Here is a 24909-nt window from a genome sequence, read left to right on the forward strand (position 1 = left end):
CACTAAAGAAAAACCCACAAAAAAAAAAAAAAAAAAAAAAAGAGGCTAGATTTGACCTTTGAGCCATATTTTGATGACTTCTGGCATAAGTTGTAGATTGTGGTTTTTTGTTGTTGTTTTGTGTATAGATGTCCAATTATTCTGCTACTTTTTATTTATTAATTTATTTTGGAGAGGTTTTTTCGCTATAGGGCGCGTGCGCTTGCCAGACAGAGAGAGACATAGAGAAAGAAAGCGAGAAATCACCCCCCAGGGGGATGGTCACACCGCAATCCCTTCTCCTCCATTCTCCTCTCGGGATCCTGGGCATGCACGCACACGCGCCCGGTGTGAATTTTAAGCCACCGTGAACCGCGGTCGACTACGTGGGAGTCCAGTGACATAGCCATTATGCTAACTGCTGGTTCCCTCTGCTACTCTTTATTGAAACAACTATTCTTTGTCTTTCACCTGTGTCAGAAATTCATTGACCATATTTATGTGGATTCCTTTCTGACTTTTCTGTTCTGTTTCATGAATCTGTAGTTTTAAAAACCACAAAGCACTGTCTTGATTACTCTCACTTTATATTGTCTTGAAAGTAGGTAGTGTGAGCCACCACTTTTTTTTTTTCCCCAAAACTGCTTTGTCTACTTTGGTACCTTTCCTTATACTTGGGGTGTCTTCAGAAAGTTTACTGGCAAGTGAACAAAAAAACTATGCATAGATTTTAAGGTTTTTGCACCAAAATAAACTCAGTTTAATTCCATTTCTTCCACAGACCTTTTGAAGTACTTGCACATATTTCAGAATATAATATATTGGGACCAGCAGTTGGCATAGTGGCTATGTCACTGGGCTCTTATGTAGTCGACCGTGGTTCAAGTCCCAGACCTGGTTGGCTTAAACTCATGTCGGGCGTGTGTGCATGCATGCCCAAGATCCCAAGAGGAACAATGGAGGAGAAGGGATTGTGGCATGGCCATCCCCCTGGGGGATGACTTACCGCTTTCTGTCTCTTTGTCTCTGTCTTGTGAGCGCACACGACCTATAGTAAAAACCTCTACCAAAAAAAAAGGGAATATAATATATATTATTCTTTGATTTTATTATTAGTGTTTTCTAGTGTACACTTCATAGATTTTGGACAGATATTAAGATTAATACTGGGACCAGTGGATGGCATAATGGTTGCATCGCTAAACTCCCACATAGTCGACCATGGTTCAAGTCCTGGACCTGAAGGCCTAAAACTCAACGCTAGGCGTGTGTGTATGTGTACCAAAAATCCCAAGAGGAGATGGAGGAAAAGGGATTGCAGCCTGGCTATCTCCCTGGGGGGTGATTTCTTGCTTTCTGTCTCTGTCTCTCCAATGAGTGCATACACCCTATAGCAAAAATCTCTCTTTAAAAAAAAAAGTTATTTTTGTCATCGTTATTGTATATAGTAATATTTTTAAAAATTTAGATATCCAAGTACTCATTGCTGGTATATAGAAATTTATTTAACTTTGTATATTGACTCTATAACCAGTGATTTACTAAATTTGTTTATCAGTTTTAAGAGCTTTTCTTTTGTAGATTCCATGAGACTTTATACTTAGACAAACATGTTATTTGAAAATACAGATCTTTTTTCTAATTTTTTAGTTTTTAAGTTTCTTTCCTTTTTTAAAAACATATTTTCTTTAGAATTATTTTATTTAACTTTTAAAATTTATTTTAATTTGACCAGTGAGAGACAGAGACAGAGAGAGAGAAAGCAAGCTAGCAGGCCATCATGGGGCTTGAACTGTGGTTGGCCATGTGGGAGTCCAGCGCCCTTAACCACCATACCACCTGCCTGCCTCAAGTTTCTTTCTTTCTATTGGGTCATTGGAGAAGTCATGACATATTTTTGCATAGACACACATAAAAATAATGCATCATGACTTTTCTGATGACCCAATATAATGAGAATAACAAAAAAGAAAAAACAGCACCTTCAACAGGATCTTATGTTGTAATTCCCTTCACCTTCAGCCTTCTAGCCAGCGAGGGTGATGGGTACATTCGCCTAGTGTGTATAGGTCCACTGGGTAATTATTGAACTTATAGCCTTTCATATGAATCCAGCTTTTTTTTTTTTTTTTTTTTTTTGAGCCTCATCTTCTACCGTGCCTCTAAGCTGGTACAGTCTCTATGTCCTTTGTTTCATTTTCTAGTCCTATTGCACTGACTGCAAAAATTGATGAATAGGAGTGATAAGAATGGACATTTTTGCCGTGTTCCCAGTTTAGGGAGAAAGCAGTTAATCTTTTACTGTTGACCGTGATGATAGCTGTAGGTATCTATAGATTCCTTTTATCAGCCTAAGGAAGTTCTGTTCTATGCTTAGTTTATCAGCTTTTTTTTTTTTTTTAAATCATGAATGGTTGAATGATTGTTGAATTTCATGAATTTAAGATCATTGACTTTTCTTATTTAGTCTATCAATAAAGTGAATTGCAGTGATCAGCTTTTGATTGTTGAGCCAGCTTTGCATTCCCGGACTAAACACTACTTAATCGTGATATTTTATTACCCTTTTTATATTTTGCTGGATTTTATTTGCTAATATTGTGTGATGATATTTGTGTTTACCTGGGAATGTTGGTATGTAGTTTTATTTTCTTATAATGTTTTAGTGTATTTTTGTCTGATTTTTGATAATCAAGTTAATGTATATCATAAAATGATAGGAAATATTTCTTTTTTATTTTCTGGAAGAGATTGTATAGAATTGTGTAGACTTCGATTTCATAAGTGTGTGTTGGGACCTAAAAGTGTACATTTTCAGTGAGTACATAAGATGATTCTGATGTTCTTTGTTTCTGGTCTTACAGAGAAACACAATTGGGAGAGAAGCAGACTGCTTTGGCTTCATTGGTATTCAATAATTAGCTATTATTTATTTCTTCCTTAAATTTTTGGTAGAATTTGTTTTTTGTTGTTGTTCTTGTTGTTGAAATATCTTCTTTTGTTTAGAAAAAGAGATATTAATACAGAGGTACAGCATTCCCTACAGGTTCTTGACACCACGATCCACCCTCAGCTTCAGTCAGTCCCAGATATGGGTGGAGTTGGGTGGGGTCTTCAGTTGTGAACCTAGAACCCTTCCATTTGGGTCAACCTTGTATAGCATCATGTTTTACTTCTGTTCCATCCTCTGGCATCCTGTTAAAAGGTCTTTAACAACATACTCAATTTTAACAGATGTAGGACTGGTGGAGATCCTTTTTTTTCTTTAGTGTGTTTTGGTAATTTGTATCTTTTAAGGGATTGGTCCATTTCATCTAAATTGCCAACTTTTTATGGGCATCGAGTTGTTTGTAGTGTTCCTTTATTATCTGTAGGGTCTATGTTGATAAATTCGCATTCATTTCTGCTATTGGTAATTCGAGTATTCACTCTCTTTTTTTTCACTCTGGGTAAGTAGGTTGCCAGTTTCATCGATCTTAACAAATAATCAGCTTTTGTTTCACTGAATTTTCTCAGTTCTTTATCTCTCAGTTTCATTAATTTCTATTTCTAATATTTTCTCCTTTATTTGGATTAATTTGCTCTTTAAAAATTTTTTTCAAAGTAAAAGCATAGGTTATTGGTTTGATCTTTTTTTGTTCTAATATAAGCATTTCCTATTATAAATATTTCTCCAGGCGTTGATTTAGTTATACAAAATGTGATATGTTCTTTTCATACTTATTTTGTTCAGATGGTTTCTTTGTTTTTTGTTTTGTTTTGTTTTTGTTTTTGGTATAGAGTCTGTGTGCTTGCCAGAGAGTGACAGAGACAGAGAGAGAGAGAAAGAGAAAAGGAGAGAGGGAAAGTAAAAAAGCATCCCCGAAGGGGGGTTGACCATGCCACAATCCCTTCTCCATTCTCCTCTCAGAATTGTGAACACACATGCACACATGGCCAGCATGTTTTTCAAGCTGCTGGGTGTGGGGACTCAAACCACAAAGTGAGCCATGTGGGATCTAGCCAGATATCTTAACAACCATGTCACCTGGCCGGCCCTAAAACAGTGTCTTAAAACTTCCTCTTTGTCTTACAGGTTATTTAACTGTGTGTTGTGTGATTTCCAAATAGTTGAGGATTTTTCAGATATCTTTCTCTTACTGATTTCTATTTTAATTCCATTATGGTTAGAGAACATACTTCTCTGATGTCAGTTTTTGAAATTTGATGATATCTGTTCTGTGGTTCAGAATATGGTTCAGAATATGACATATCTTGGTGAATATTCCATAAGCACTTAAAAAGAATGCTCATACTTTGTTCTTTTGTGTGGAGAGTTCTGGAAATAGCAATTAGGTTAAGTTAGTTGATAGTGTTTTTATTACCTTTCTAATTTTCTTTTTACTTTGCTCAATCAATTATCGAGAGAAAAGCCTTAAAGTATAATTTTGCATTTGTCTCTTTTAGTTATATCAGTTTCATCTCTTGTATTTTGGAGCTCTATTTTTAGGTATCCATTTAAGACTATTTTTTTCTTTTTGGTGATTTGACTTGTATCATTATGTAAGGCATTAGGTACTAACATTTTAAAGCTATATTAAAGCAAAGCAACATTTTTTGGTTGTGTATGATTTTTCCTGTGCACATACTTGTTTCTATAAAGTAACAGTTGAATAACTTCTCTCATCTTCTCACCTATAGAAATTCTCTTGTTTGTCAATATATTCTCTCTTTCAACTTGCTTACCATAGATACCCTGTGAATATTTTTTATTTTTAATGGTTTTAAATATATTTAGGATGTGTTTCTGTAGAAACAGCTTGTTTGCTATACCCAAATTAATGTTGCCTAGGATAATTATACTGAAATGTGACTCTCTACTCAGTTATAGATTTGTATTAATATCTATTCAGTAATACTAATCTTTCATGTTAGTGTTTTATGATTTCCACAGCTTTCCTATTTGTTTTTTGTTTTTCTTATGAATAAAAATATAGTAAGTCAAATGTGGTTTTTTTTAAGGATAGAGGAAATCAAACATGGATTTTGAGACTTGCCCATAGCAACACGCCAAGTAAGTAGTAGAGCTGAGACTACAGTCTAGCCTTTCGCCCTTCCAACTGGTGTTTTTTATCTCTCACACCATCTACTTTCATTTTGATGATCTTCTGTTCCATTTCTGTGTCTGTGATCAGTGACACAAGTTTAGACTTAATTAAATTAAGTTATAGCCATGAAAGACTAGAGACCAGTAGTCTGTATTTGATGTTTTTCTTTTATTTTTGTGAATATAAATGTATAATTGTCACTTTTAAAGGAAGACTTATTAGAAGTTCATATTACTACCTCCAGACCTCAATCTCATAGGTCTGTGTTGGAACCCAGGAATGTATATTTTCAATGAGTATGATGTTTATGTTTCTGATGTATATAGTTTCTGGCCTTACAGAGAAACACAGTTGGGAGAGATGGAGACTGTTTGCCTTAATATTCTATAATTAGCTGTTATTTATAGAGCTCGCTTTCCTGTTGTTCATTGACTATACCAAATAGGACAGAATCAGAATCCATATCAAATTCCAGCTGTGTTATACTTATTGTTCTCTTCATTTTCCAAGTAGGTTTTTCTGTTGATAGTTTTCTAAAGCTGAATGAGAAATTAATCTGTACTTTTACAAGGGTAGTTTTTAACAAGAGATTTAGAGCTCCTATCTGGAACTATAATCATACCTCTAAAGCAGTGATTCTCAAGTGGGGCAGATTTTGCAACCACTCCTCTTTCACCCTCAGCTCTCAGGGATTTTTGGCAATGACTGGAAACAGTTTTGGTTGTCACAATTGGGTGGTATGTGCTCTTGGCATCTAGTGGGTAAAAGCCAAGGATGCTGCTAAACTTCCTACAATGTAGAGGACAGCTCCCTCCTTCCACAACAGAATTATCTGGAAAATAATGCCAGAGAATCCCACCTCAACCCATTTTTTAAGTGTAAATGCTTTTTTTAAGAGGCAAAGTCATTTACTGGTTGTTTATTTTTCAGTACAACCAGAAAATAGTGGGATATTGTCTTATAGGAGGCTTTGAATATTGTGTGTCAGCGTAATATTCCATAGGTGGGGGCAGGTGGGTAGTTTTTATATCCTAGATACAAAGCATATTAAATAGCAGTTTGGAGTCACAGCCATGCACTTAATGTGTCTTGAATATTTTAAATTACTTGTTATGTTTTTTAGTAGTATTGTTTCCTAAAGAAACCACTTTTTGTTTGTTGCTCTCCCTGTCAGAATTGTGTGCACTCCATAACATCTTTGGTCATGGTAGTCCAGTTTTCCTAATAACTTTGTTAATGTGAAAGATCGGAAGCTTGAGTATATAGTGTATGATACTAAGTTGTGATTTGGTGAGACTTATGTAACAGCTTTCAACATTTGAAGACAGTGGTTCTTGATATCCTCCCAAGGAAAATTTGCCTACAAATTTGAAGCTGGAATGTCACTGGGATAACTTAAAAAGAATCATGATCCTTGGCTTTTATAATTTGGGGTACGTATGTTAAGAATTGGGTACAAATTGAAATGTCTGTGCTGATCCTTGACGCAACCAATAAATCTCAATTACAAAAGGAAAAAAAAAGAAATGCCAATAGTGCAAAAGTTGGTTGACAAACTGTGCTCTAAATTTCTTGATGAATAAATTAATTTTAAATAATATTTTATTAGGTGTAGTTTTTATTCAGTTAGCAATTTCTTTTCCAAAAGTTGAGTCAAGAATTTGTTGTTGTTGTTGTTTTGTTTTGTTTTATGCATGCCTAACTACACCCTCATCCACACACATTTGTTTCCTAATCACACACTGGATAGATAAGGATGATTAAATTGACAACCCAACTCAGAAATCTTTTATGTCTCTATGGAAAAAGATCTAGTTGGGGTCAGTTTTTAAAGGAGAACAAAGTGAGAAAGAATATTTCAGGTACTAATTTTGAAGTAGGGGACTTGTAATATATAAGGTAAATTTTGCTAGTTTTGCTTGTATCAACACTACACAAGTTCCCATTGGACCACTTAATTGTTCATTTTCCTAGCTAATTAAGTGTAAATTAGTATTTCATTGAGGATTTTGATGCATGTGGGGCAGAATAAATTTTTATTTGAAGTACGGCGTATATATAGTAGAGATCAAATCTTTTTTTATTTGAGATTTTTCCTATAGGGTGTGTACACTCACTGGAGAGACAGAGAGACAGAAAGCAAGAAATCACCTCCCAGGGGGGATGACCACACCACAACCCCTTCTCTTCTACTCTCCCCTTGGGAATTTTGACACGCACGTACACACGCCCTGCGTGAATTTTAAGTTGCCAGGTCCAGGATTCGAACCGCAGTCGGCTACATGGAGTCTAGCAGCATAACCATTACTCCATCTGCTGGTCCCAGAAATCAAATTGTAGCTGTAAGATTGATAAGAATCTGGGAATTTGGACCAGCAAGTGGCTAAGGTGCTAGACACTCCCACATGGCCAACCACAGTTCGAGTCCCAGACCTGGTAGCTTACTTTCTCAGTTTCTCTCTCTGGTCAAATTAAAATAAATTAATGAATAAATAAAATGAAATAAAGAAATCTTTCAAAAAAATTATCTGTGAGTCTTTTGTATGTGGTTGGTGGTAGCAGGTGTTTTGTTTTTACCTTAATTTTTTTTTAAATCGGTTTTGCCTTTGTGGTTCTATAAACAGTAGATAGTGTAAAGTCAAAATTCAGACCCATGTAAGGGTAGTTTCATGGTTATGAATTTTCAGGAGAGACTTCTTTTTTCATCTATGTAGGAGGTAGAGGTAGGAAAACTGTTTTCACCCTGGGCTGGTGATAAGATTTTTTTCCACCTGGTCTACCTTTCATTGAGAATGTTGCCATGTAGAGTTCTGACTTTCAGTGGGATAGTCTTCAATTCAATGTTTCACTTTACTTGGGTCCAGGGCCCGCATACTGTCCCACTTTTATGTGATAGAACCAAATTTTTTTTTTAAAATGCTCTTCCATGGCAGCCCTAGCACAGTTTACACCCAACTTCTGTTTCTTTCTTCATGCTAGAGATTTCTTTTCAGCTTAACTAGACAATTAAAAGAACATTTATTACATTTTATCCTGCATGCCTAGGTATTTTGTTGCAGAGACCTTTTAGATTATCTGGTCTGCCATATTGTTAGAAAAGGAAGTTGGATATTTTAAAATAGGTTATACAAAGCAATTGTGTATTGTCAGCCCAAATAATTTTCCTTTCAGATGGGAAAACTAAATATAAATAGTCTTTCATTGTTGGCAGAGACAAAATAGTTGTAAAGTATTGCGTAGTGACTTAAACATGGACTCTGAAGCCGTGTAACCTGAAGTAGAGTGTAAGCGCTGCCACTTACTCCTTACATGGTTTTCTAAAAGTCTGTGTGTTCTCCCTGTGCCTCAGGGGAAACACCATGATCATGAAGAGTCTTAATAGTATCTACCTGATAGGATTGTTTTGATGATTAAATAAGCCAGTAAATGTACACTTAACAGTGTCTGGCAATAATAGGTATTTAAGAAGTGTGAGTTACTCTTGTTGTTAATATTATTAATTTCATTAGCCATAACTCTAACTTCTTGGGGCTCTTCTGTATAGAAATTTTCTACTGGTTTCTGTATAAAAAATATTTTTTGTTTTTCAACTATAGAATCCATACTGTATATTTGGAGTACCATAATATTTGGTTTTCCTTTTTCTGGTTTTCTAAGTGAGTTCGGGGCATAATAGATAATCTATTGCCACTTAAATCAATACTAGATATTAAATTATCCTTACTTACTTACTTTTTTTATGTTTCAATTTGCCTGGGGCGGGGGCAGGGGGGGAGCACACGTACACATGAGCGAGCAAGCTGCCAGGTCTGGGACTCAAACCATGGTCAGCCATGTGGAAGTCCGGTTAAGTGCCCTTAACCACCATATCCTTACTTACTTACTTTTTTTATGTTTCAATTTGCCTGGGGCGGGGGCAGGGGGGGGAGCACACGTACACATGAGCGAGCAAGCTGCCAGGTCTGGGACTCAAACCATGGTCAGCCATGTGGAAGTCCGGTTAAGTGCCCTTAACCACCATGCCACCTGCTGGCTCCTAAATTATCCTACTTACTAGTTTTACTTACTAATTTAAATTAATATGTAAGCATTTCTTATCCAAAGCAATGTATGTACATTGTCTCTTAAAGTTTATGTTGTCTCTTGTTATTCTCTCCTCTCCCTAATCCCTCAGTGAAGATCTGTTTCAATACTATGTTCTTCATCCAGTGAGGTCTAAACTCTTAGAATGGTCTGAAGGATTTTAGTCACTTCATTAAATCATTACATGACATTGGGCTAAAATTATGGAGGGAACTTTTTCCTACAGCTTATCAGACTTACTACCCTGCCTAATTCTGTTTGATCTTATAAGTTTGTCCTTTTAAACTTCAGGAGGGCATCTTTAGAAATATGGAGTTTTAGAGACAAAGGGACCTCAGAGATCGTCTAGTCTAGTTGTTTCCAAACGTTTGCAAATATGGAATCCTCTTGTTTCTTGTCGGAATATGTGCACAAACCTGTTTGCTGCACATGATTATATATACATATATGAGTTACAGTAACTAGGACATTTCTTCAGTGATATACTCACTGAACTCTGGGCAGTCTGCAGCTTAGTTCTGAAACTGCTGAATAATCTTTCTCACAGGGTTGCTGAAACTGGACTAAATGGAAGGAAACATTCACCCAAGACTGTATACTGACTAATGAAATAAGGACTCAGCCTGAGTATTTAGCATTTTCATCATGCCATACTACCTTCCAAAGTATTTTCCCCTGCTGTAGGTCTTCATAGCTGGTACTTAGTCTATCCTATAACTTTGTTTAACACTTCTCTCTTTACTTTTGTCCTGCTAACAAGAATCTTGGTTTCGCTTGGCACTTATTATTGACTTTGAGTTCTATTAATAAAGCTAAGTAAATTTTGTCAGGGACGGTCTCTTCAGTTTAGATGAATAGTTACCAGTAAGTTAGTGTTTCTGTAGATGTATTATTTATCCCTTGAACTTTAGATATCCTCTCAAATGCCTCATTCTCTAATTGGTCCTCTTGTCAAATAAGATCTGAGGATTGGCAATCCCTGCAAAGGGATTAAAACCCACAGAAACTTTAAAATTGTTTTTATATGCTATTTTATCATTTACTCACTCAACTCGCCAAATACTTATTGATTGCTTTCTTTTACAACCTGCTGAGAATTTTGACACATGTCAGAATACTCCATCAGCTATTTTCTTATTCTTTGCTCTGACCCTAGGCAATAAATATCATCTGCTTCTTGGCCTCAGTTATTAGATCGATGATTTGTAAACCTGTATTTCTCTTTGCTTGAATAGTTCATTATTCATTCATTGCTAATTAATTTAACCAACATCTATGAGTGACTAAAGTATGTTTGGCAGTGTTCTGGATTACAGGAATCTGATAGATAATAAGACTGCCTTTGTGGAACTTATTTTCTACTTTGGTTCACATAAAAATGCACACATAAGAGAGTCTTTAAAAAGTTCAAGGAAAATGCATATTATGAAATCATGAATGGATTTCAGAACTATTTCCCACCAGAGTAAACTGGTACTTTAATTCCATTTCCCCACATACTTTCTGAAGTCCCCTCATATATTTGATAGTAGAAGTATCAGGAAGAAAATGAAGGTAAAGGGATATAATAGAATGGGAGATGGAAGGTGTGTGTGTGTGTGTGTATGTGTGTGTGTGTGTATGTTTTTACATTTGTATCCTACTCTTCCTCTATCGGTTGAATCATAGGCATACACAATGCTAGATTTTTGAAACCAAATTTTTCTCATGGGTTGCATTGTTTCTTATATCAGTGAGTGGCACTACCAAATAACGCATTTGACTGACAAATCCAGAAATATGGGCATCATCCTTGCAGATGATCAGTTACCTTTAGGCCAATTCTGCCTCTTAAATACATTAATTTAGCTTTATCCTCTGCTCCCACTCTAGTTTAGGCTTCCGTTTTCCTTGTTGATATTACTACAGTAGTTTCTCTCCCCTTTGTAAAATTTAATTAATTCATTTATTTTTATTATTATTATTTTTTAGTTTTTTTGCCATAGGGCACACGTGCTCACCAGAGAGAAAGAGGGAATGTGAGAAATCTCTCTCTCTCTCTCTCTCTCTCTCTCTCTCTCATGCACACACACACACACACACACACACACACTCAGGGTGGAGTTTGCCATGCCACAGTTCTTTCTCTTCCATTCTCCTATTAAGATTTTGATCACACATATACATGTACCCAGCATGATTTTCAAGCCTCTGGGTCTGGGAATTGAACCATGATTGGCCACATGGGAGTCCACTGCCTTTATACCACCATGCCACCTGCTGCCCCGTAAGTTTATTCATTTTATTTATGATAGAGAGTTAATGTGCATGCATGAGAGAAGGGAAGAGAGAAAAGCATCCTTGACAGGATCTTATCATGCTGATGAGATAGATCACTTCCCTTGAGCCCTCCAGAAAAATTTCAGGCACATGTGTGCATGCTTAGAATGTTTCAGTTTGGTTGGGCCTGTGTTCTGAGCCCACAATCAGACATATGGCTTCCAGCATTGCAGTTCACTATGGTAATGACCATGCCACCTAAGCTGGATCTGAAAGGTCTTGGTATGTTGTTCAGGGTGGCATTGAACTCATGACCCCCCTGCCTTAATCCCCTGAATAGCTGTGATTGCAGGTGCACAACACGGCACTTCTACTATAGTAACCTTTTCGTTGATCTTTCTTTGTTCTTAACATCTGCGTTTCATTGTAGAAAGCCATAAACGATCTGGCTGTGGTCCCCCATTTCTGTTGATCTCCATTTCTTGAAGTTTGGTGCATCCTTTTGTCTTGGTCATCTTATGTATGTATTCTCTGTGCTTGGAATACTGGCCTCTAAACTTAGCCACATTTTTTTTTTTTTTGAAGAGGTTTTTGCTATAGGGTGCGTGTGCTCACCAGACAGAGAGAGACAGAGAGCTAGAAAGCGAGAAATCACCTCCCAGGGTGGATGGCCGTGCCGCAATCCCTTCTCCTCCATTCTCCTCTCGGGATCTTGGGCACGCACGCACACGCACCCGGCGCGAGTTTAAGCCACAGGGTCCGGGACTCGAACCACGGTCAACTACATGGGAGTCCAGCGACATAGCCATTACGCTAACTGCTGGTCCCAACTTAGCCACCTTTTTAATCATTCTTCTTTTGTAACCTAAAACTCCTGTATTCCAGGAGGGTTTTCCTAACCCTTTAAATGAATTATGGGATACCTTTCTTTGGTTCCCTTATCATAATTAAATTACTTGTTTTAATTAGTTTTCTTTCCCCTGTCCTCCCTGCAAGTGCCTTTCTCTAACACAATACCCATGAGGTTTTTGCTATTGGGCATACGTGCTTGCCAGAGAGACAGAAGCAAGAAATCACCCCTCAGGAGGAATAGCCATGCTGCAATCCCTCCTCTCCTCTCCTCTCCTCTCCTGGTCTCCCTAAGAGATTTTGGGTGCATCTGCACATGCGTGCGCGTGCGCGCGCACACACACACACGCCCAGTGTAAGTTTTAAGCAACTGGGTGCGGGACTCAAACCATGACCAACTACATGGGAGTCCAGTGACATAACCATTATGCTATCTACTGGTCCAGACATGTTGTATTTCTCTCACTGTCAAAAGAAAGTTATAGTGCTAATAATTTTTGTATTTCACTTCCTAGACAGTTTTTAGAATCTTATAAAGAGAGTGATATGAAGATCAAACTTTCAAACTCATAATTTAATAAATCCTGGCTTTGTCCAATAAATACTTTAAAATCATATAGTTTAATTTTTTTCTGGTAGACACGAGAAGTAGCACTTTTAAAATATATGTAGTTTCTTGTTTACTTTGCATTTAAAATAGGAGAATAAAAATAAAATTGCAGGTGCCAGTGGGTGCCCTAGTGGTTAAGACAGTAGATTTCCACATGGCTGACCATGGTTTGCAGCTAGAAAATCATACCAGGCACCTGTGTGTGCATGCCCCAAATCCCCAAAAAATGGAGGAGAAGGGATTGCAGATGGCCATCCTCCTGTAGGAAGATTTTTCACTTTCCCTCTCTCTGTTTCTCTGTCTCTATCCAATGAGCACATGTGCCCTATGACAAAAATCCTTTAAAAAATTAAATAGCCAGAGAAAGCAGAAGCAACAGGGAAACCCTGCAGTTCCAGAGATACAAGGTAGGAGCTGCTGCCCTGCATTTTCTGACTCCATTCTGCCCCTTTCCCATCCTGGATGAACAAGCAGGCTCAAGCTAAGCAACTTGATTTGAGTTTATCAGCAGTAATTCCCACCTACCACCTCCAGTCTTCAAGAATCAATTCCTATAGTCCCAGAGAAAGAAGAAACAATAGGGAGATCCTGCAGTCCTAGAGATAGAAGGACCAACAGGCAGGCCCCAGCCAAGCTGCTTAGCTTGAGCTCATCAGGGAACCCTGCCCATCTTGCTGTGGGAAGGAGGAGCTCTCCAGCCTTCATGAACCAATTTGTGGGACCAGCAGATAGTGTAATTGTTATGTTGCTGAACTTCTTGTAGTTGACCACAGTTCAAATTCTGGACCTGGCGGCTTAACACTTACGCTGGATGTGTGTGCTTGCATGCCCAATATCCCAAGAGGAGAATGGAGGAGGAGGGATTGTGGCGTGGCCAGCCCTACCCCCCAAGGGGTGATTTCTTGCTTTCTATCTCTGTGTCTCTCCAGCAAGCACACATGCCCTGTAGCAAAAGTCTCTGTAAAAAGAAATAGAAGGAAAGAAGGAAGGAAGGAAGGAAGGAAGGAAGGAAGGAAGGAAGGAAGGAAGGAAGGAAGAAAGAAGAAAAAGGAAGGAAGGGAGGAAGGTCCCAGAGATAGAAAGTACAACAGGGAGACCTGCAATCCCAGAGGTAGACAGTAGCAGCTACTGCCCTACATTTGCTGATGCTCTTCTGCCCCTTTCCCATCCAGGACCAGCAGGCAGGCCCAAGCCAAGCAGCTTGACTTGAGTTCATCAGCTGGGACTCCGCCCAGCCTGCTGTGGGGGAACAGTCCTGTGCGGACTGTAGCCTACCAGTGTACCACGCGGAGTATTCTACCACCTTACATTCTACCTGTCACCTCCATCCACATTGGGAGAAGCTGGGTTTAGGTATACCAAGAACAAAACACCTGAATATAGGAGACTGAAGGATTCTTTCCCCATGACTCCCTTAGCAGTAAAAGGAGAAAAACTCCTATCTGACACCTGAGTCCTAAACTCCTACTATGGATCCCACACTCTGACCCACAGTAAAGGAGCGAAATTGGCACAGAGCTTACACATATCACAAAAATGGGCAGGAGCACAGAGATACAAAAATATTTTGATGAAGCAGGAAGAAGTAAGTATACCACCAAAGACTAAAAATCAAAGCAGACCCCCAAGAAATTGGAGGAAATAACCTCCCCCCTCAGAGGATCGTAACTCCTTACCAATGATGGATAAAACATAAGAGACTGCAGAATTGTCAGAAAAATAATTCAGAATGTTCATCGTAACAGCAGTCAGCAAGATACAAGAGAAAACAAAGAAAAAAAAAAGAGAAAACAAAGAACCAATTCCAAGATATGAAAAAATTCTTCTGTGACTTGAAGGAGGAACTTCATAAAGAGAGACAAACTGAAAAATAATTGAACAGAATTTCTAGAATAAAGAATCTGATGCAAGAATTCAAAACCTCCCTTAAAAGTGTCAACAGTGGGTTAGATCATGCAGAAGAAAGAGTCTCTAACTTTGAAGACAAAGCCTCCAATTTAGTTGAAGCAACCCAAAAGGACACAAGAATAACCATTAGAAATGAGAACAATATACAAGAAACCCTAAATACCATTAAACAGCCGAATAGCTGCATTTATAGGTATCATAGCCAAGTTGGTATCATATTTGGTATCATAGCCAAATTGTTAAAAATCAGACACAAAGACAACATTCTAGAAAGGGCTAGAGAAGTGCCACATTACTTAGAAAGGTTATTCCATTATTCTAACATTGTCTCTCTCACGTGAAACAATGCAGGCAAGGGAAGAATGGGAAGATGTTTAAAACTCTGAAAGGAAAGCAGTTTCAGTCAAGAGTACTATTCACAGCAAGATTATCCTTCAGATGGAGAGGAGAAATCAAATAATTCCCAGATAAACAAATGCTGAAAGAGTTCACCAAAATGAAACCGGCTTTTCAGGGTCTAATAATACCAGGAAAGCTAAAAAGAGACATACAGAAGTAAGAGAACACAGAACAACTAGAAAAAAGGATAGGCCTACACATTGATAATAGCATTGACTGTTGGGACTAAATGCAGATTCAGCTATTTTACACACAAATAGGTTTAAATACAAATCCATCAGTTATTTGGTAAACAGTTGTCTCCACAGGTTCCAACTTACATATTTATTATAATCATTACTCATTGTACAAAACAAGACAACAAGATGCAAAATGTTACAGCTGAGTCTTTCTTTGGAATAAATTTTTAAAAAAGGCTAAAGTCAACCTCCCCCTACCCCCTTTAAAAAATAAATAAATAAAGAGGGCCGGCTAATTCAGACCAGTAGAAGGAATTAGGTTTCAATTGGGACTTTAAAAATAATCTTTGAATATATACTTCTTTTCATACTCTCATAAACAATAGTGGAAAAGTATAAAATGTAAAGTAAAAATCCTTGTGCTTGCTCATTTTAGTTTTCTACTGTAATAAACTTGTATATTCTCACAATATTTTCTTTGCTTATACAAAGATACATAAATTTGTTGTTTAGATTGGACTCAGACTACTTACCTCTTTCAGTAACTGGATTTTTTTCACTTACTCTTTTTGGGCATGCTCTACATCAGTATTTTACCTTTTTTATTACAGAATATTCCATTGAATGCATGTGTTTTGCTATTATTACACATAGTGCAGCAAAGGCCATAATGTGTGTGTGTGTGTGTGTATGCATTTCTCTGTACTAACGTTGCAATTGCTAGGTTAAAGGGATATACATTTTTAAATATCTTAGAAAATTACACATTCTCATCTCTAACAAGCTTATGTGAATTTACACAGTTTATATTTCTTTTACCTGTGTGACATTTGTCTATTTTTTCTATTCCATTACCATACTCCTTATTCAGCCGCTTTCTAAAGTAATTAATCATAGGCCTTTACCACAGAGTTAGGATTAACACAATAAATAGTGTTAAAATAACACTACTGCTTGAAAAATTGGTTAAGAGGGCCATAAGCTTGCTGTCATTTCTTTCATATCTTAGCTGTTATATTTAAAATGAGTTGATTTTCTTAGTTTATTGTTTCGTTGTTTACAGAAATACCTGCAATGGGGTGAATTTATAAGGAAATTAAAGTTTATTTGGTTCATGGTTTGGGGTCAAAGATCCAACTTCTGGTGAGGCTACAACATGATAGAGGATCTTTTTTTTAAGGTTTTTCCCATAAGGTGCATGCCATCACCATAGACAGAGGTGGGGGAGTGAGAGGATTTTGGACATACACACACACACACACACCTGCCATGATTTTCAAGCCGTCAGGTCCAGGACTAAAACCACAGTTGGGCATGTGGGAGCCCAGTGCCTCAACCATCTGCTTGCCCCAATGATGGATGATTTTGAGCAGAATAGCTGTCCATAGTTTTCTCCTGTTCTAGTTTGTAATTTCCTCTCCTTATGTACGTACCAGAACTCAGTTATGGGGGCCCTGCAGTAATGACTTTCACACCCAAGGGCCCACTCTGGGACACCATAGAAGGAGTAAGTTTTTCTGTAATCAACCAAGTTTCAACACATGAACTTTTGAGGGACAGCTCCACCTACAAAGACCAAAAGAGGAACCTTTGGAAGACACACCATCTTCCAACACCAGTGTTTGAGGGAACCAATTTTAATTGAATTTAGTATGACATCCACAAGAGGAGATTGTTGGAACTTCATAGCAGTGAATCATTTTCATACCATGTTAGTTCATGAAAATGTCTTCTCTCATAACTTAAGCAAACCAATCTCAGTATCAATTATAATTTGTTAGAATTTACAACATATATGATTATTTATTCTTCACATTAATTTTAATCTGTTTTACAGAAGAGTAGATTTAAACTGAGAAACATTAAGAAAATTGCCTAAGGTCACAGTTTAACAATGGTGGAGCTTCATTGTGTATCGTTTTGTTTTTTGATCAATCCCATTGCATTTCTATTCTAAGGAAGGAGGTGTGCATCAGATCCTAATGTGGGGTCTACCAAATAATAGTGGCTTAGTAAACCTTCAAATTAATGAGTTCTCTTTTTAAAATTTTGAAATCTTTAAAATCATTAGTAGATTTTAAGCAGGGTAAGAGAGAAAATGTTGAGCAATTCAAAGAGTGCATATGACCTTATTGTATTGTTTTGAATTTTTTTTAGCTATGTTTTATTATTCAACTGAGCACTTATTCAACACACATTTGCCAAGTACCTGCTCTGTTCCAGACATGGTTCCAGCTAGAAGCAGAGACATAATACTGCATAAGACAAAGCCATGACCCTCAATAGGGTTTCAGTGCGGTGGAGGAAGAATATTACAGGAGGAGATAGGTAAATTGTAACTGCACAGTAAGGTCTAAAACAGATGCAAGAATCATGGGAGCAGCGGTTGACTATAGAAGATTGTAAGCATATAAAACTAAAGAAAAGGTGTAAAGTGAACTGTATATCAATTTTTTTTTTCCTAATTTGCTGGAGGTGTTCATTCACCTGAGAGAGACAGAGAAAAAAATGGAAGTGAGAAAGCATCCCCCATGGCAGATAAAGCATCCCCCTCTGCAGTCCCTTTTTCTCCATTCTCCTATAGAGATTTGGGACATGCATGCACACATACCTGGCATGTTTTTTTCTAACTGCCAGGTTCTGAACTGGAACCATGCAGTTGGTCAGGTAGGATCCAACCATCCTAACTACTACTGCCCCCTAGCATTTTTCTTTAATATCAACTCTGTCCGACTTTCTAACAGTTAGCAACTTGTGCATTAATCCTATTTTTTCCATGAACTTTAGGAAGGCTCCTCATGCTAATCCTTTGGTTTATTTTGCTCTTTTTCTAGTTTTCTTTGGGTGGAATTTGGACTATTGATTTGAGACTTTCCCTTTTTCTAATGTAAGCATTTAGGTCTGTAAATTTTCCTTCCAGTACTGCTTTGGCTGCACCCCACAAATTTTTATATATTTAGTTTTATTTTAGTTCAATGTGCTGTTTATTTCCTTTCATCATTTGTCCTTTTCTTTTTTTAATTTAAAAATTGCTGTTTGATTTCCGATTTTTTTTTCTTTTATTGATTCTGATTTTTATTTCTTTATGGTCACAGAGTACACTGTATGACTGCAGTTATTTTTTAATTTGGTAAGTTTTATTTTATGAGCCAGTATGTAGTCTGTCTTGTCAGTGTTCATGGCAGTGTATTCACAACAGCCAAAAGGTAGAAACAGTGAAAAGGCAATCAATTGATGAGCAAAACGTGATAAATCCATGTAATGGAATATTACTCAGCCTTAAAAAGAAATGAAGTGCCAATATGTGTTACAGTATATATGTACCATGGAAACATTATGCTAAATAAAAGAAGATGGATGTAATTAAAACACATATTGTGTGATTACATTTATCTGAGATGCCCAAAATAGGTAAGTCCTTAGAGACAGAAAGCAGATCAGTAATTGGCAGGGCTGTTGGAAGGGGAAAATGGAGCCTACTTAATGGGTATGAGATTCCTTTTGGCGTAATAAAAATGTTTTGGAACTAGATAAGAGGTGATATTTGCACGACATTATGAATGTCCTAAATACCAATTATTTGCATACTTTAAAATGATTAGTTTTATATTCTGTGAATTTTGCCTCATAAAAAAGAAAACTCAAGATCTGAAGTCAAACCTCTGCTTTCTTTCTACCCTCTAGAGTTTTGTTTGTTTGTTTTGTTATTTTTGTTTCAGTATATTCAGGGTTTGGGGTTTGTTTGTTTGTTTAGATTTTTTTTTTTTCCATACAGTGCATGTGCTCTCTAGAGAGAGAGAGAGAGAGAGGACAAGGGAAAAAGTGAGAAATCACTCCCCAGGGAGATGATCATGGCACAATTCCTTCTACTCCATTCTCCTCTTGGAATTTTGGCACATGTGTACACACACCCAATGTGATTTTCAAGCCCCTGGGTCCAGGACTCAAACAGTGGTTGGCCATGTTGGAGTCCAGCACTTTAACCACTATGCCACCTGCAGGTAGCATGATCAGGGTTTTTTTTTTTTTTTTTTTTTTTTTGAGAGTTTTTATATAGTTTGCGTGCGTGTGCTCACCAGAGAGAGAGATTGAAAGCAAGAAATCACCCCCCAGGGGAGATGGCCATGCCGCAATCCCTTCTCCTCCTTTCTCCTCTTGGGATCTTGGGCACACACGCACACGTGCCCGGTGTGAGTTTTAAGCCACCAGGTCTGGGACGTGAACCGCAGTCGACTACATGGGAGTCCAGCGACATAGCCATTACACTAACTGCTGGTCCCAATCAGAGTTTTTAAGTACATTTAATTGTAGGTATGGTGAGAAATCAGTCTACTCCATTTTGCCCCTAGAAGAGTACATTTGACTCACCTTAAGCTTGTGTATGTATGTGTTCGCTATTTAACATGTGCTCTTGCTAGCTAGAGACAAGAGAGCAGGTGGGGGAGTGAGAAATCATCTCCCCCTAGAGGGGATGACCACTCTCAATCCCTTCTCCATTCTCCTTTCTGGATTTTGGGTGGGCGCACATATACATATGCCCAGCATTTATCTCAAGCTGCCAGGTCTGAGACTTGAACTATGTTGTCAGCCATGTGGGATCCAGCCACCTTAACTGCTTCCTGGCTCTCACCTTAGCTTTTTAAAAAGACTAATACTTACTTGGTCTGCTCCTCAGACCAAATGTAATCAGAATGAGAGAGACAAGGGAGGTGGGTTGCATCAGTATAAAAAACAAATTGCAGGTGATTCAAATGGGTACCAACACTGAGAAGCACTATTTGAACCACATACTTTTGCCCTTATTGAGTTTTTTTTTTTTTTTTGAGAGATTTTCACTGTAGGGCGCGTGCGCTCGCCAGACAGACAGAGAGAGACATAGAGACAGAAAGCGAGAAATCACCCCCCAGGGGGGATGGTCACGCCGCAATCCCTTCTCCTCCATTTTCCTCTCGGGATCTTGGGCACGCACGCACACGCGCCTGGCGTGAGTTTTAAGCCACCGGGTCCGGGACACGAACCGCGGTCGACTACATGGGAGTCCAGCGACATAGCCATTACGCTAACTGCTGGTTCCCTGCCCTTATTGAGTTTTGCAAATAACCATTTGTCCCTTTTCTATCCAATAAGATGTAAAGGGAAGCTCCTTTTTTTTTTTCTTGGTTTTAAATATTTTGAGAAAATATTTACATGTCAACTACTCCAACTATTGAAAAGCAAGCACCCAGCACATGGTTCACACATGAACCTTTTCAACTTAGCTCTGCCTACCAAGTATTCTGTGGTTTACCATCGGGAAGTTCTTTTTAAAGTAACTTGACAAGCAATGTTTTTCTTTTGAAGATTATTATATATGGGTATGAATCTTAGAATTGCTGTAACCATCTTTTCTTAAAGGCCCACAAATACAACACTTGGAATGCCAATGAGGGAGATGGAAAGAAACCTGGTCCTTTATTATGTCTGAAAATATATTGAAATAGTTAGCTCTGGAATCTGTTGTGCCCCTATACTTCTCATTATATGAAAAAATATGCCCTTATTGTTCCAACTCTGAGTGTGGATTCTGAGCTTGTAGCTGGAAGTTTCCAAACTGAAACAGCCAATTAGAAGAAAAATGAGTGGTAACATACCCCACTATTTATACCATTTTTAAAAATATGTGTCTTATGTAAACAACAACCCCAGTGAACATATTAGTAAAAGTAACTGTTTTCCCCAATATTTGTTTTAGTATGCTACCCAGGTTAAGATGCCAAAAGTAGTCAATAGTGTTATTTCTTTTTTTTTTTTTTTTTGGAGAGGTTTTTGCTATAGGGTGTGTGCGCTTGCCAGACAGACAGACAGACAGAAAGCGAGAAATCACCCCCCAAGGGGATGGCCACGCCGCAATCCCTTCTCCTCCATTCTCCTCTCGGAATCTTGGGCACGCACGCACACGTGCCCGGCGTGAGTTTAAGCCACTGGGTCCGGGACTCGAATCGCAGTCGACTACTTGAGAATCCAGTGACATAGCCATTACGCTAACTGCTGGTCCCAATAGTGTTATTTCTTAATATTTCTAAATTGCTTTCCCAACAGATAATATCTGTCTGTAGTGTTAGCAGCAATAGTATTTTATTTATTTAGTCTTTAGAGCTATTTTTGCTATAGGATGTGTGCACTCACTAGAGAGAAAATGTGGGGGTGCTCTTGGGGGATGGCCACTCCTCATTTCTTTCTCCTCCATTCTCCTCCTGGGATTTTGGGCATACACACACACACACACACACACACACACACACACATGCCTGATGTGACTTTCAAGCCTCCAGGTCTAGGACTCAAGAGATGGAGTGAGAGAGGGAAAATGAGAAAGCACCCTTTATGGGGCATGGGCACACATGTACACATGCTTGGTGTATTTCCCAAGCCACCTGGTCCGGGACTGGAACCATGCAGTAGGCCATGTAGAATCTTTTCACCTTAACCACCATACCACCAGCTGGCCCACTAGAAATTTTTACCGTCTTTATTTCTCTCTTTTTTTTTGGGGGGGGGCAATACTTCATACTTATTTTACAGAAAACTTTTATTTTAAATTGTATTTGATAAAAAAATATTACTTTAATGATGTAAACATAAGAATAAAAGGCATAAGAAAAATGGCTTGGATATATATGTGAGTTAATGTGGCAACAATATTAAATAAAGTAGCCTGACAGTAGAAGGGGCTTGCAAGTGGTTCTTTATATCTTCATATTTATTATGTACTCTTTGAATCAGTTTGTCTATGATTAGATTTTTTTGTAAACTTCTATGTTGGGGCCAGTGGGTAGCATGGTGGTTAAGATGTTACATTCCCACATGACTGACCACAGTTCTAGTCCTGGACTCGGTAGCTTGCAAATGATGCTGGGCATGTGTGCATACCTGCCCAAACTCTAAGGAGGAGGTGGAGGAGGTGGAGTTGTGGCATGGCATCTTACCTGGCAGAAGTGATCTATTGCTTTCTCTCCCTCCCTCCCTCCCCCTCTCCTTTGAGCACACATATCCTATAGGAAAGCCTTTAAAAAAATTGTGTCTCATATTAAATCTTTATTGTGAACTAAGTCAGTGGTATGGAAGCAGTTGTCAAATTAATAGAAGGCGACAAACCAGCAGATGGCATGGAGGTTAGGGCGCTGGACTATATCATGGCCAATCACAGTTGAGTCCTGGACCTGGTGAGTCTTGGCCCTGGAGACTTGTTTTCTCACTTTTTCTCTCTGTCTCTCTCTGGTGAGCACATGTGCCATATAGTAAAATTTAAAATAATAAAAAATGAAGTAATTTTTTAAAAAGAAATAGAAGACAAAAGATCAAACAGCTTAAAAGCATAGAGTATATAGACTATCAAAACTTATTTCATTTTATCTTTCTTCCAGAAACATGATCAAGGGCAAGTTTTGTTGGATATAGTCTTCAAGCATCTTGATTTGACTGAGCGAGACTATTTTGGTTTACAGTTGGCTGATGATTCTACAGATAACCCAGTAAGTTTAAACTGCTATTCATTTTCATTGTAGTTTTCCTCCCTGTTTATAATGTAATGTCCTTTTTCATTTTTAATGTTTATTGATTCAGTGAGTATTTTAAAATTTGATTTGAATAGAAGTAATTCTTATGACTTTGTTCCTCTTTTCTTGATATTTTAATCTGTTGGAAGTTATTGTCTTTAAGGTTTTCATAGTTATAACTCAGCCTATAAATCCAGAGCCAGATTCATTATGTGTCTCAGACACCTGAAAAGTAAATCTACCTCATGCTTCTTTACTCAGAAAACTAGATATAAAGAATAAACTATCTTGAGACTTACATAAATTAGTTTGCACTAAAATGGAAATTTTTTAAAGTTTGTTTTACCTTCTTTCATGAAAGAGAGGGGAAGATGTTGTGATCTTTCCCACTGGTCACCCATACACATGCCCAGCAGTTTCACAGTAGACTCAAGATCTACAAACCCAGGTTTTCAATGTGGTTCCAGTATTGTATTGTGGCACCCTCCCTTCTCCATCACCATGGTTGGGCCTGCAGTTCATATTTGTGGTATTCAAGAAGAGCTCTTTCTAGCTAAAATTCTTAGTATGTCCGGTGTAAATTTTCCAAATGGGAATATTTAAGAGAGACTCTACTAAATCAGATAGAGATTAAATTTCAGAGTTGCAAAATTTTGGCATTAAGTTACTTGGATCCTTACTTATTCTTCAATAATTGCAATCATGAGTCTTTTGTTTGGGAAGATAATATCACAGCAATAGAAAAAAGCTTGTGATAGGGACCAGCAGTTAGCAAATGGCTATATTGCTGAACTCTCATGTAGCTGACCGCAGTTCAAGTCCCAGACCCGGTGGCTTACACTCACGCCAGGTGCGTATGCATGCATGCCCAAGATCCCGAGAGGAGAATGGAGGAGAAGGGATTGTGGCATGGCCATCCCCTTTGGGGGCTGGTTTCTCGCTTTCTATCTCTCTCTCTCTCTGTCTTTCTGGCGAACGCATGCACCCTATAGCAAAAACCTCTCCAAAAAAAAAAAAAGAGAGAGAGAAGAAAAAAGTTTGTGATAAATAATAGGTGTTTGACAATTAAGCATTATGAAATGCAGTAAAGAAGTATAACTTGTAATCTAAATGAAGCTTGTACTTGGAAATTCTGGTTATATTCTTTGTAAATTCATGTGGTTATTCAGTGACTTTTATTTTAAAATATAATATCCTTTTGATTAGTATAAGAGAATCTCTTTTTTAGGAAATATTTTATATAGACTGGAAGAATTGCAAGGCTGAAGGATTGGTTCTCTGGATTAATGTTTTAGGAATTCATTGATAAGGCTATATTTACAGAATGGCTACAGTGCAAGTAACATTATGAGAAAAGGTCCCTTTCTCTTAATGTTTGGAATCCAAGGTCTCTGAATGCATGTTAGTGGGAAGTAAATATGAAGTATTCAGTACTTAATTTCTTGTTATTTTTGGTTTGTTTTTTGACTAACTTTGTAAAAGGCTACCTGTGGGAAAATATGAGGATGATGTGGATTAAAAAACAACAACAACAAAATAAAAACCACCATGGGCCAGCTCCTCTCAGTGAAAATAAATGTTTTTATATTGAGCCAAAATTAAAACAAGCTTTCCTAATATTTTGATGCCTTCACCAGACTACTTGAGCTTCTCCAAGGGCCTAGTGTGAATACTGTTATTTCCTCATAAATAAACCCATATAAAAATGGGGGTGAGTAGAAATGTCAATAATGCGTCCTTTCCCAGGAAGGTATATTATCTTCCAAAAACCAAAAAAGTATCTGCTACACCCCACTATGGGCGGCACTGAGAAAAAAAGACAGATGATGCTTAGATTATCTTGCTAAGTCCCAGAGGTCAGACTGTCTAACCATAACCTGGCTTTAGATTCTACACTTCTTTTTGTTTTGGAGAGGTTTTCACTATAGGGCGCGTGCAATCACCAGACAGACAGAGAGACATAGAGACAGAAAGCGAGAAATCACCCCCCAGGGGGGATGGTCACGCCGCAATCCCTTCTC

At 37.9% G+C, this 24909-nt stretch overlaps 1 protein-coding gene across 4 annotated transcripts in view; it reads left to right on the top strand.

Moving 5' to 3' along the window:
* PTPN4 (protein tyrosine phosphatase non-receptor type 4) overlaps positions 1-24909 on the top strand; it is a 220546-nt gene that overhangs the window by 71589 nt on the left and 124048 nt on the right. For all 4 annotated transcript variants that reach the window (XM_006169570.1, XM_006169571.1, XM_014584589.1 and 1 more), the window contains exon 3: positions 22757-22864. In XM_006169570.1, the coding sequence (XP_006169632.1) occupies positions 22757-22864 (108 nt within the window). The remainder of the gene's footprint in view (positions 1-22756; positions 22865-24909) is intronic.

Source organism: Tupaia chinensis, unplaced genomic scaffold (assembly GCF_000334495.1).
Source record: "Tupaia chinensis unplaced genomic scaffold, TupChi_1.0 Scaffold147282_1, whole genome shotgun sequence".
Classification (NCBI taxonomy): domain Eukaryota; kingdom Metazoa; phylum Chordata; class Mammalia; order Scandentia; family Tupaiidae; genus Tupaia; species Tupaia belangeri.